A 13,465-nucleotide genomic window follows, 5' to 3' on the forward strand; every position below is an offset into this window, starting at 1 on the left:
CCTTACCATAGTATTCAAATACAAGTACAAATGCTCTTTACGAATACCCTATGTCTGCCTTTGATACGAAGCTCGTCCTAATAATCCCTCGGTTACGCTCGGTCTATTCTTACGTTTGCAATGATTTGCCTAATGACTGAGAGTTACTTAGACCTATGCTACTTTATTTAATAATAATGATTTCGATCATCTTTCTTTTGTATTTTGCTATAAAATAGCTGTACTATATTTCAATGACGATAAAACTATGAAGACACTCCAGGAACGTTTTAAAAAGTGCAACTGATTAAATGGCTTTTGAGGGAGCATCGTTTAGGTCTTAAAGCCGAGGCTTCATATAAAAGTAAGTCCAAAAGCTCAATTTGGTGTGAAGATGCAATAGAGTGTAGCCTGGTGGTTAGAATTCTGGACAAGGAAATGAGATTTTGTTGTTAGCATTTTGTACTTGCCATAAAGAAATAATAATAATCGTGTTTCGTATTTTATGGTTGTTTGTGCCTTATAATAGTTACAATCAAATACGACTATTCAGTCTGCTAAGAGTAGCCTAAGATTTGGCGGTGAATGATATTAATTATTCGAGGCGGTTGTCATAGCTTTGTGTAGCTTTGCTCAAAGTACAACAAAACATAGTATGCCGAGAAAAATGTGTCTAATGATAATCTGTCTGACATTATCAACTGGGTTGAAAATATCATACAGTTATTATTGAGTGAAAGTAAGATAAACACTTCTTTAGCAGGATTTCGATTTGTGTCACATATTTTGTAAATATTCGTTTATTGAATCAATAACTATTACTAGTTTATAGTTTACTTGTAAGTAGTTAACATTTCTTCATCACGGATTTCTCGGTGGTCATTCTTCTTCTGTACTTATAAAGAATGTAAACTCCAAAAACGCACCATAAGCTCGAGAGAAAAAAAGAGTAATACTGATTAAAAGTTTAAACGTTATAAATATTTTCATATTCTGAACATGATTCTTTAACTTTTCACTTTCATTTTATAAAAACATGTTAAGCAATGGTGTAATTTATTTTGTTACAAGTGTAAACCTTTATGAACTCAAATTTTACCCTGTGTGTAAAATTGAATACTAATAAATTACTATTTAAGAACAGAACTGGAAAACTTCTTTCGAAGAGGACGCTAGTGTAGGATTTTCTAAGCCTAAAAATCGTTTTAATTTTACTCTAACATGTAGTATGCATGTGTTGTATCTGCTGATGTATTATCAGTGAATTACTTTTAATTTTGCTGTGTATGCTTTGTTACGTTTTCACAGTATTGTTTGCATAAATATACTAAGGAAAGAAGGTGAGAAAATCTGGAAGTATTATTTTTGTTGCTTTACTAACGTAACATGTACTACAGTTATTGTTAGTAATATTAGTATTTGAAAAAGCAAATGATATGTGTGCTGATACTGAGACCTAAATAAGTACTGTTGGTGTTAACTAGCGTTAGTATAATATTACTATTATGTTGATGCTACTAGCATTTACTCTGTAGAGTAGACTACATTTAATATAAATTACAATAGTTGACTGGTAGATTAATGCTCTTAGTATTACTAATAATAGAAATAATCATGATGAAACTTAGGAGCAGAGAACTGAAAACATCATACTTACAATTATCCACGAGTATGTTAAGCAATCTTTGTAGAAGTATATGCAAGGTTAATAAAGTATTAATTGTGAGATTATTGTCATGTATCAAATATGCAAATAAATCCAAAGCTTCATATGTCTTTTTCACAAGTGAAGGTGCAGACAGTGTATGTTATTGTAAACTTCTTGAACTTTCATACAGAGCTGAGACTTCAGAAGGTAAAAGTATTAAATACAAGTACAGAGAGTATATAGAAAAATCTACAAACAAAAATTCCAACTGAAGTATAACACGAAAAAAATGCAAGAAAGATTAGAAGAAAGTTGAGAAATTATGGGCTGGTATGATAAACTCAAATAACAATGACCTATCATCAATAGTAGTAAATTAAATAGTATAATAAACTTTGTATTTTAAAGAGTATTAGCATTTATAAAAATAGGTAGAGTATCTTTGAGTGTGTATGCTTGCTTCCTCTTTAAAAAATGACAGTTTAATATAATAATTCCAATATATTACTTGGTGTTTTCTAACATACAGCCTTTCCAATTCATTATGCTATTTTTCTTTTGGTTGCTACTAGCCTTGAGGCTACTACTTGTGTTTCCATGTGATATTGTTGCATACAAATGAGTGTGCTGCCACCTGTAAGAGAGCAACAACCCTCACAGTGCAGCTTACTTTTTCTATATGGATTATTTAGTCATCACTTCTTAATTTGCCATTCATGTGTAATCATTTTTCTTTTCTTTTTTTTCTCATCAGCTTTTGTGTTACTGGAATTTGTTGTGAAAGTGTCTCCAACACTATAAATCTTGTAGATATGTATATGGATTTTAGTTGTTTAAAGTTTCTGCAGTTTTGGTGGGCTTTTATTTTGTCTTTAGGAGTTTACAAGTGACAGTAACTTCCATTTTGCTTGATGTGGGACAGCAAGTTGTTACATTAGATAAACAATTTAAATGGCACAGTGTTCCCTTATTTGAGGAAGTGATGAATGTTGTGAGACAGGAGATGTGTCATGGACATTCTTCTTGGCATGTTTTATTTCATTGTATGAATCATGTTTGTGAAAAAGGAGAATTTCAGTTGTTTTTTTTTTTTTGTTACTTTTCCACCATCTATTTTTTGCCATATCTTCTACCAGTTTTGTCATGGATCTACCTGAGTTTTTTTTTTTTTTTTTTTTGGGTGAGGCCTCATGATTTTTCATTGGTTATCTCCAGTTTGTGGATTTTATTCCCACTACAGATATTTAAGTCCTTTTTAAACAGTTTTTATATCCATTGTGCTTTTATGTAGGCATGCTTTGTCCTTGTCTTAGTTGAACATTGGGATGTCCTTTCTTGAATTCTGGAGACCTTTCTTCAGACTTGGGAGTCAGATTAGTTATCTTCTGTTTGTTAGGTACAAATATAATGCCTTCATCTCATCTTCATTATCCTGTTATTTTTCTTCTTTCTTTTTCATTCTAATCCACCATGCTCCTGGGTTCCTAAGGGTACATTTGTTCCATTGTCTTTTCTTTCTTGGCCTTGTCTCTTCTGAATTGATGACTTGTTGTTAGAACTTGTTGGAGAGGGATGCCATACTTGGTCAAGTACATTTATATTCCTTTTATCTTCAGTTTTTAGATGGCTCTTTTCCTTCACTAGAAGGAGACTGTTTTGCTCAGTTTGCAGATCTTTGGGTGCCATTTACCATTGAATGCTGTAAATTGTATTAGAAAGCCTCACCCTCTATTTTTCATGATTTTCTCCATATTTCCTGTACCTCTTCTTCCAGGAGATCCCATTTCTTGCTGTGTCTGAAAGAGCCAATAATACAGGATTTGTTCCTCTTCCTCCCTCTCATCAGGATCTCTTATAATTTACAAATTATTCATTATTTAGGTGGAAAACTTTTCTCAACTCCTTGAGAGATTTTAGGTCATTGATCCTTTTTATCAATTTCTTGACAGTTGTTCAAGCTTTGAATTTTTTCCTTAAAGTTGTGCATGGCTATTTGGTTATTATCCATATAGAAAACTGAAATGCAATTTCATATATAAATTGCCAAGGAACATTTGCTTTTTTTGCACCCTCAGCATCTTGGGTCATTGCTTACAACTCTGACTGATAGCTTGTTGAGTTCTGGGCTCCCTAAATCTTGTGGCAGAACATCTCTCAAGGCCCAGATTTTTGCCATGGATTGGTCCTTCAATTCTCAGGTTTTAGAAGTAGTAATACTCTTGTGTGGTGTCTTCTCTCATTGATGCTTTTGGTACTTCCAAAAATGCTGAGCTTTCCTCTCCTGGTTTTATCTTGTGCCTCCATTGGCTTTGACAGTCAGTGCATTCTGTCAAGACTGTTTCAATGTCACTATTTACTCTGTTCTTTTCCTTTCTTGTGTTCTCTTCCTTGTTCAAGACATCTTTTGTGGGCCTTGTTGGAGCACCATATTGGTTTTTTCAATTGAGCCTTTTACAGTCATCTGTTCTTCTTCTCCTTCCTCTCTCTCACTCTTCTTCTTCAACCATGTCATCACTCAGACTTTACCAGTGGGATTTGTCTGGTCCTTTGCTAGATCTTCCAGCCTTGCTTTGCTCTTGACCTTTCTTCTTTCCCATTCTGTTTGACTATGTTCTCCTTGGCTACCAGTAGAAATGATGCATTTTTCAATTCTGCTACATTCTTATTTCTCTCTTTTTTGTCCTTCTGTTCCATATATCTTTGAATTTTTTACTTAGCTTTTTGATCAGCATTTATTGGTATTCACCGTTACTGGGTGGCTTTTTCTGCATTTTTTTTGGTTTCCTGTTGCCATTGAGTTTTTCTCCCTGGTTTTCACTATACTTTTCTGTTCACTTCCTTTGTCTTCACAACTGGGATCCAAGTATTGTTATTCATGCCTTTATCCTCCTCTCTTTCAACTTTTGGTTTTCTGTTTTATGTACCATCTGTCCCTTATAACTTACTTCCTTTTCAGCTGTCATAATTGACATTATAACATGTATGAAATCAGTTCTTCCCTTATTTTTTTTGTTACTCATGCTTTTCTTCCTGTCTGTGGCATGAATCAGTGACAATGCATTCATTCCTTAATCTTTCGCATTTGTTTTTTATTTTTACTGGGACCCTGATTGCCTTCTCTGTTCTGTCCATTTAGTCTGTTTTTTTAGTTTACACTGGTTCTTTTCATGGTTCAAGATCCCATCTTTTTCCTTGGAATTTTTCTTCCATAGTTCTTACTGGATGGCTTTGTCAATTCATCTGTTTTTCATATTCTAGTTTGGATGAGGATACTTGTTGAGGCTTCTTCCAGGTGTCTTCAAATTGAACCTGACATCTTGCACATTTTTTTGGCTCTCCATTTCTATTGTCCTTAGGGGAGTGTTATTTGGGGTGGTATCTGGACAACCCCTTATACCTTTCTGACATATTATCTCTGTCATGTGGCCATGCATTGTTTTTGGTTTTTTTATGAACTACCTCTGTTCACCATTCTACAATTTTTTTACCACTTCTGCATCAGTAAGTTCTTTATCTTAAATTTACAGGGCCCTTTCATATCTTCCTGTATCATGTACAGTGTATTACTATCACAGCCTGATATAGTGTTCACTCATGAGATGGGGTGTTTCACAAGACTGCTCAAGGTATCTTTGTAGCACTTATTCTCTTAAATAAGGCTTGATCCATACTGTTCTCACTCATGATTACCATGAGAAAAGCAAGCAGGGGTTCACTGCCAATTATCCATACCTTGTTTAGAACTTCAGATTAAGGGAAGGCATGATCAAAACATATTTGAATCAGGAAATTACAATTAAACAGTTTGTCAAATTCAACTGAAAACAAGAGTATCACTACAAGAAATAAATTCAAGGCAAAATATTTTATCATAAGAGAGATTTGAATAGAACAGCCATCCTACAAGCATTGTTGAAGCACAATTTAGAAAACCTTTGACTGGAAAAGTATTGAAAGCATCATAATTTGATATTCATTTACAAAATTAATATAGTCCATATACAACTGTACAAACATGTTGGAATGATGAAAACAAATTACAGTTCCTTCTGTGTGGATTTTTTATCTATAAAAGCAAGTCTTACAGTTTTTATTCAGTATCTCTGCTGTGACACTATTTAATGTTTTACCATATCAGCTCACTTTGTGTTGTAAGAAAAACAGAAACAACTACAGGGATGGGTAAGATATACATTATAAACTGCATCAAATAAAAACATTATTAATATTAAAATAAATTTATAAAATGTATTCTTGCACATTCACTTGCAATTTTGTCCATTCTGGTATATTTGGCCTTGTAGAGTGTTATGCTTTTAGTATACTATACCAAGTATGTATACTGTGTACTTCAGTGCCATATATAGCATAGTACTGGGTACAATTAATCCTAAAATAACTTTTTAATTTTTCTGTGGTTTGAGTCTTAAATAGAACTTTCAAGTAGGGTAAGGATTCACTGAGTTTATAACGTAAGCTATAGTTAGATAAGACTATAGGCTTACTTTGCCCTAAATTAAAAAATAATAATAGATCATGGTTTTTAGCAAAATATAGTATAATATGCCATCTTGTTTAATTTTCTTTTTCTTTTTACATACAAGGCTGTATTACAACAATGCAAAAATTATGATGCATAGTCTTTAAAGATGTTAAGTTTTAATTTTAAAGTTTACCTTCTTAAATTTCCATAACGTAATTTGTAAAGCTGTGTTATGCTACTAATATGGAAGCCATGTATTAAAAAGTGGAAAAATAATTTTCACTGTATTCTTTAATGTAATGTAGAAATATTAATCTGAAAAGTTGTAAATTGAGTTCTGATCATCACGTTAAAAAATATGATGATTGCATAGATAAAATAATTGTTAATGTTGGTCTAGTGAGTTGACTTATATAAGTTTTAAAAATATTTACCTTTAAGTTCTACCTTAAAATGATATATTTTAACAGTTTTACTAATACTATTTGTCACATTTGTTGAAGTTATTTTTAGTACTAATTCTGTCAGAAAAGATACTTGTTATCTGATTTAAATGAATAATTGTTTGTATTCAGGTGAAAAATATGATTATACCTGTCAGATGTTTCACTTGTGGGAAGGTCATAGGAAATAAGTGGGAAGCTTATCTTGGTCTTTTACAAGCAGAATATACAGAAGGGTAAGTTTTTAAGATAGGCTCTATGGATAAATTTTAGATGTTTTATACAGATTTGAAAAGGATAAACATATATTATTTACAGAAATACATGAAATTGCAGTGTTAACCCTTTTTCCATGTAAGTTGGTGTGTGTGTGTGTGTGTGTGTGTACACACACACACACACACACACACACAATTAAACATTCATACCCACTGGATGTGAATTTAGATGTACCCCATGGCTGCTATAAATAAATAAATAAATAAAAAAAAAAAAAAAAAGCTCTAGTTTAACATGCAGAAATATACCCCTATATTTGAATGAGCCATTAAACCTGCATATGTGCTGCCATATATTTTCTATACCATGAAACCTGGATACTTGTATTCTTCCTCTGACTGACCACTTGAAGCATGCCTTTAATTCAGAGTTTTGGATATTTTTTTTACATATGCATATAATTGACTTTCAGGAATTTTGGTATATATCCTCTTAAATGCTAATATATAGTAGAGGTTTTGAAATTCATCAGTATAAGAGGTTTCAATGGGGATAATTGACATGCTTTTGAGAATTAACCTGAAAATGAGTTACACAGTGAAAAGGGTTAAGGCTTTCATGATTGAATGAACATGAATTAAAACTGTTTTTGTTAGTGTTTTAATGACTAGAAAACTTAAAAGGAGTTTCAATTAGTTTTTAATATTTTGCAAATATTGTTATTATAATGGCAAGTAAAAGTTTTTTTAAATATAAAAACAACTTGCAGTCTACTTGTTTTCTTTACATATTACTTGCTGTGTTAACTCATGTTAAGTAGCATAGCATTTATACAATGGATTACAAGACTGAAACTGGAAGATCTCTTTAACTGTAACAAAAAGTATGGGCAAAATGTATTAGACAGTGGACTGTTTGATTTGTTTTTCATTTGTTGTTATAAGAAAAATAAAAAGCCTCCATAATTGTGTATTAGAAATTAGAAATTCTGTACAAATTTGACTTTCAAAGAAAGAGTTGTTTTGGCTAACCAAAATAGGAGATCTGTATAATTGAATTTAGGAATAATAATGTTCTTGTATTTAAAATTCATCTGTTTGCATAATTAGATTGCTTGAACCCTGTCGTGATGGGTCACAGGTCAAAGGCCATGTCATCTTGTTTGATTTGCATTCAAAACATTATTGAACTATTATTTTATGAATTTATATCAGTAAGTTTAGAATGAAATTGTAGATTATAATTCAAACTTTAACATTATGAGTTAATTTTTGATTGTAAAAGTAAATTATAAAATAAAACCTAAATATAGATTTTTAGTGAGTCAAGTGATATGGTGAATGCAGAACTGTTTAAAATTAGATGTTTGATGTCAAAATACTATGTCTATAGCTTTGTACAAATTAGGAACTTGGATTACTAATATTGGCAAGCTTGAATATCAAACAAGAACTTTATATTTTTATTTTGCTGAAATATGGCTTGTGTATTGAATCAAATACAGTTGTCCCATTCACCTATTTCTGTTCTTGAAAACAGCCCTTTATATATATACTTACATCAATATGTGAATGACCCATTGACAGCTTAGAATGCCCTCTAGGTGCTTTTCTCAGCCATTTTAATATCTGAAAAGGCTATTAAGTTCTTTCAAACCAAGATTTCAAGAAGGCAGGTTGTGTCTTTAGTCTGCTAAAAGTTTCTTTGTTTTTTTAAATCTAAATACATCTTAGTTACTGAGTTTAATAAATTATAGTGGAGTTCTGTGGTATCAGTATTGTTATTTATGACTTTTTTCATTATTCAGCTTTGTATATAAAACCTAAAAAAAATTTTTTTTATATATTCTCCACATGCAAAATTTTAAGAGGCTTAGCAGTCTGTGTCCAGCAGCAACAGAGTTCAAAGGTCATAGCAAAAAGAGATAATTGTTTGTTTTACTTCTTGTTTTAGTGTTCTATACTTTTAGAAAAATAAGTTTAATAATTTATTTCTAAATAGTAATAATCTACACACATATAATATTTAATAATTGAAATGTAATTGTATATTACAAAATACAACCAAAACAGGGAAGACTAATGGTCAGTTTTTATATTATTGGATATGTAACATCAGTGAAAGTTACCTGATGTTAGAGAAGCAAGACTGGAAGATCAATATAATAAATATATATATAGTGTTATGCCACTGAAGCTACTTAGACTAAACATTTGTATTTTCATGTTAAAATATCTAGTTATTCTATCATGAAAAAAGCATGATATATATTTATTTCCCAAATCTTTTTATGACTGTAATGAGGTTGGGCAAGTGACAGACCCCACATAGAGTATAGAACAGTGATTCTTAACCTGGGTTCAATCGAACCCCAGGGATTTGGTGAGTCAGTCTCAGGGGCTCGGTGGAGGTCAAGACATACACACTGTGTGTGTTCGTTCCGTTCACCCCACTCATATGATTCGTGACATCATGCTCAACTTGGCCATCGTTGGCTGCGGCTGATCACGTCACATCACTTTGCCTAAATGTCTGTGCTGCAGAGAACTTTGTGTGCTTAGCAGTCGACTTGTGACTGTAGTAAATCTGTGTCATTTGTGATTTTTTTCCTAATTTTCAATCCCTTCATACTAACTATATCGAGCAAAAACAGAAAGTGGTCGGACGAATACGTACAATATGGTTTCATGTGTATAATGGAACATGATGGGAGTCAGCATCCTCAATGCATGATTTGCAATGTCAAGTTGAGGAATTCCAGTCTAGCACCAGCAAAACTAAGAGAAAACTCTTTAAAACTGCATGGAGATGGGAAATACAAGAACACATCGCTTGCTGAATTCAAGGTAAAGAGAGCCAAGTTTGATGAAAAGGCTACTTTGCCTGTTCTCAGCTTTGTACCCATCGACAAACCGATCCTCACAGCATCGTACGAAGTTGTGTACTTGATTGCAAAGCAGTTAAACCACACACCATTGGTGAAGCACTCATAAAACCAGCTGTATTGAAGATGGCAAATATCATGCTGGGAAAAGCTGCTGAAAATAAGTTATCCCAAATTCCTCTTTCAAATGGCACCATCAGCAGCAGAATAGATGACATGAGCAATGACATCCTGGCTCAAGTAGTTACAGATCTGATTTCAAGCTCAGCAAAATTCAGCCTTCAACTCAACGAGACCACCGTTTCCAATCTAAGCCAGCTTGTTGTATTCGTGTGCTATGTGAAGATCGACAATATAAAAGATGATTGTTTATTTTGTAAGCCTCCTACAACAACAACTAAAGCAGCCGACGTGAAGAAACTTGTGAATGACTTCTTCAGAGACAATGATCTTTTGTGGGATATGGTCTCTACAGTTTGTTTGGATGGAGCTCCAGTCATGCTGGGACGAAACTCTGGGTTTGGTGCGTTGGTGAAAGCCAATACACCACACATCATTGTAACGCATTGTGTTCTGCACATGGATGTGTTGACAACAAAATCCTTGCCTTCAACACTGGCAGAAGTATTAAAAATTGTAGTGGAATGTGTGAACTTTGTGCGAAATAGTGCCCTGAAGCATCACATCTTCAAAGAGCTTTGTAATGAAATGGGCTTTCAATTCGAGATACTTCTGTACCATTCTAACATTTGGTGGTTATCCCGGGGAAAGGTGCTGAATCATGCCATGCATGTGAAATTAGCCCTGTTTTTGTGAGAGCAACAACATTGTCATGCAGATTGCTTCGAAAAATTTGAGTTCATTCTCATTTTGGCATACATGACCGATATCTTCAATGCTCTCAATCAACAGATGCAGGGTGGTGGAGTCAACATCATTGAAGTAGAAGAAAACCTGAAAGCTTTTCAAAAAAGGCTACTGTTATGGAAACGACGAACAGAGAATGATAACTTCACAAACTTTCTCCTGCTGGACGACTGTGTAAGTAAGATGTGTCTGAAATTGGAGACATTTCTGTACCCAGGGAACTGAAGCAAGCAATTGCCATGCACTTGGATGAGCTTGAAAAGTCTCTCGACGGATACTTCCTCTCCAGAGAGTCATATCCAGCATGGATGAGACAGCCGTTCACGTTTAGTGTTGCAACAGCAGATGTCAATGATGAATACCTCAACGAAGTCATTGAACTTCAACAGAGCCAGGTTCAACAACAACTTTTCAGAAAAACAACGCTCTCAACGTTTTGGTGTCACCAAATCGTAGCATACCCTGTTATTGCTAAGAAAGCCCTTGAGATACTCATACTGTTTGTTACAATGTATCTTTGGAAGCAATCCTTTTCGAGGATGGTAATCATAAAAACGAATAAAAGGAACAGATTTTGTTGTGAAAATGATATGAGAGTGCCACTTGCCAAGGTGAAGCCACACATTTCTGAACTTATCTCTGAAAGGCAAGAGCAAAAGTCACATCGATTTGCAGTAAATATTCATTGAGTTATGTTTTTGTTTTTGTGTGAAATTTGTGATTTGTTGGTTTTGTTCTTTGAACACAGTGATGTTGTGTGCAACTGCTGTATGGTTCATTTTGTGTACTAATAAAATATTTACTGATGTTTTGAATTTGAAAAAAATCATATTTTTATTTTTCCAATTACTAAGGGTTCAGTGAATGCAAGTACAAAACTTTCGGGGTTCAGTACCTCCAGTGAGGTTAAAAACCACTGGTATAGAAGATAATACAAATTATATAGTCTAACTGAAAACAAACATTTGAAATGTATTTAGCAGGTTTTAGAGATTATGCAAATAATGAGATTATTGGGAGAATAACAGTTTGTTTTTTTTAATCATAACATGAAATCACTTTGTACTTAGACTAGTAATAAAACAGTTGATATTTTCTCAAACAAATCTTTACTAAAAATATTCCATTAAAAAAATTTAATTTCTTGTGCAAAATACTTGTAATCTTAACAAAATGTCTTACAAGTTTTGTGAGGATACATGTGTATCAAAAGTTATAGTGAAGATGTGTAGATAAACTTGTGTGTATTATACCATCCTGTCATATTTTATTATTGGTTCAGTTTTTTTTTTTGTTCTTACCAATTTAACTAAATTTTAAATAGTCATTTAATTACAGAAGGTTTTGTCCCATGAACTGTATAAATTTTAAACCTGTGGAATGTTTACTGAGTAATTATTTTTCAAATCCATACTTTTGTGGCATGGATATTAGGACACATGTAGCATTAATAATAATTTCACTTAAATTACCGTATAAGAAGCAAAAATATCAGTTTTCTGTGCAAACTCATTTATGCAGTTCAATTTTTGACATGCCTATATTTATAAATTTTGAGTAATTTTGTGCATTATACTACCAATAATAATATTCAAATTGATTAATTTAATACTAACATGAGACCAGAAGACAATACGTTAATTTGTTATTTAGTATTTACATAATTATACATGCTCATTCTGGTCTAAAAAACTTATTTTGTTAAAATCATATTGTGGATACTAGCTATTTTGAGATTATTAGATGAAATTAACTCATTTTTGTTTACTTTTATGTTTCTGAATTACGGAAAAAGTTTTTAAAAGACAAGTTATTAAAATGCTTTTTTTTTTTTTTGGTTTAACAAACTATTTAACATTTATTATTTCTTCATATGTATTACTACTTAGTACAATATATTTACAAAATAATCATGTGTAGCACTTGCTGCATTATCTTTTTTTACTATTAATTTATTTTCTACCAGTGATGCATTGGATGCCTTGGGATTGAAGAGATACTGTTGTAGACGGATGCTTCTCGGCCATGTGGACTTAATTGAAAAACTGCTAAATTATGCACCCCTTGAGAAATGATTGAAATGTATGGATAACTTTTCATTTCACTTGTATTATCACTGTATTAATATTTTCTCAGGATAATAAAGTTGTATTTTACATTTCTGTATGTCCTCTTGCAGTTTTCCATGCTTCTGTCATGGAACTAACAAATGAGTCATATCATTATAATGTACTGCAGTTATTTTCTAATTACATTTGTAGTTGCATGCTATCTTTAATACAATTTAATTGTATCCTGTTGACATGTCAGTCTGTAATTAAATGAACATTATAAAAATTGCAATTGAGGCTACAAAAGAAAAAAGGGTGGAGTAATAATTAATTAATTTTAGTTTTCTTAATAATAGAAAATTAAGTTTGTTCACAAGTTATAAATAGTTTAATTATAATTTGCTTGATGCTAGGATATTATCTCTTAATTGTAAATGTTTAATGCTTCAAGTAGATGAAAACTACACTAAGAGTAATAGTTGTTGAAAACATTACATAATCAATATGATGAACAAAATTCACTTCAGATTGTTTGTTTTTTTATACTCCTTCAATTTAGTCTTTTTACTGTTTTAAGTATGCTCTACAAATAAAAGTTTTGTGCACATCCTAATGTCTAGTGACTAGAGTGAGAGCAAACATAGGAAGGATTGTGTTACATGGAATATATTACGAGTTTTAAGTAATTAGAAGAAATAAACTTCAGAAAATGTTATATTGAACTTTTCAAAATGTGCCTATAACTGATTTTTTGTATTTAGAAATCATTTTTTATCATTCATTAACTCATTTATTTGACTTCGAAACTCTCACATTTAGCAGTGAAGAGCAGCTGTAATGTGTAGTAGTATCTAGTTGAAAAGAATGGTTAGTTTGGGGTTTGTTAGGGGA

General features: G+C 32.3%; 1 protein-coding gene across 1 annotated transcript; it reads left to right on the forward strand.

Annotated features, from left to right (window-relative positions):
* The first annotated feature begins 1,140 nt into the window (after window positions 1-1,140).
* Window positions 1,141-12,681, forward strand: Polr2L (DNA-directed RNA polymerases I, II, and III subunit Rpb10). The gene is made up of 3 exons (XM_076488939.1): window positions 1,141-1,319; window positions 6,686-6,789; window positions 12,490-12,681. Exons 2-3 carry the CDS (start codon window positions 6,695-6,697, stop codon window positions 12,596-12,598), a joined length of 204 nt encoding a protein of 67 aa, XP_076345054.1. The 5' UTR covers window positions 1,141-1,319; window positions 6,686-6,694; the 3' UTR covers window positions 12,599-12,681.
* Window positions 12,682-13,465: the final 784 nt, after the last annotated feature.

The sequence above is a fragment of the Tachypleus tridentatus genome, chromosome 1 (assembly GCF_004210375.1).
Source record: "Tachypleus tridentatus isolate NWPU-2018 chromosome 1, ASM421037v1, whole genome shotgun sequence".
NCBI lineage: Eukaryota > Metazoa > Arthropoda > Merostomata > Xiphosura > Limulidae > Tachypleus > Tachypleus tridentatus.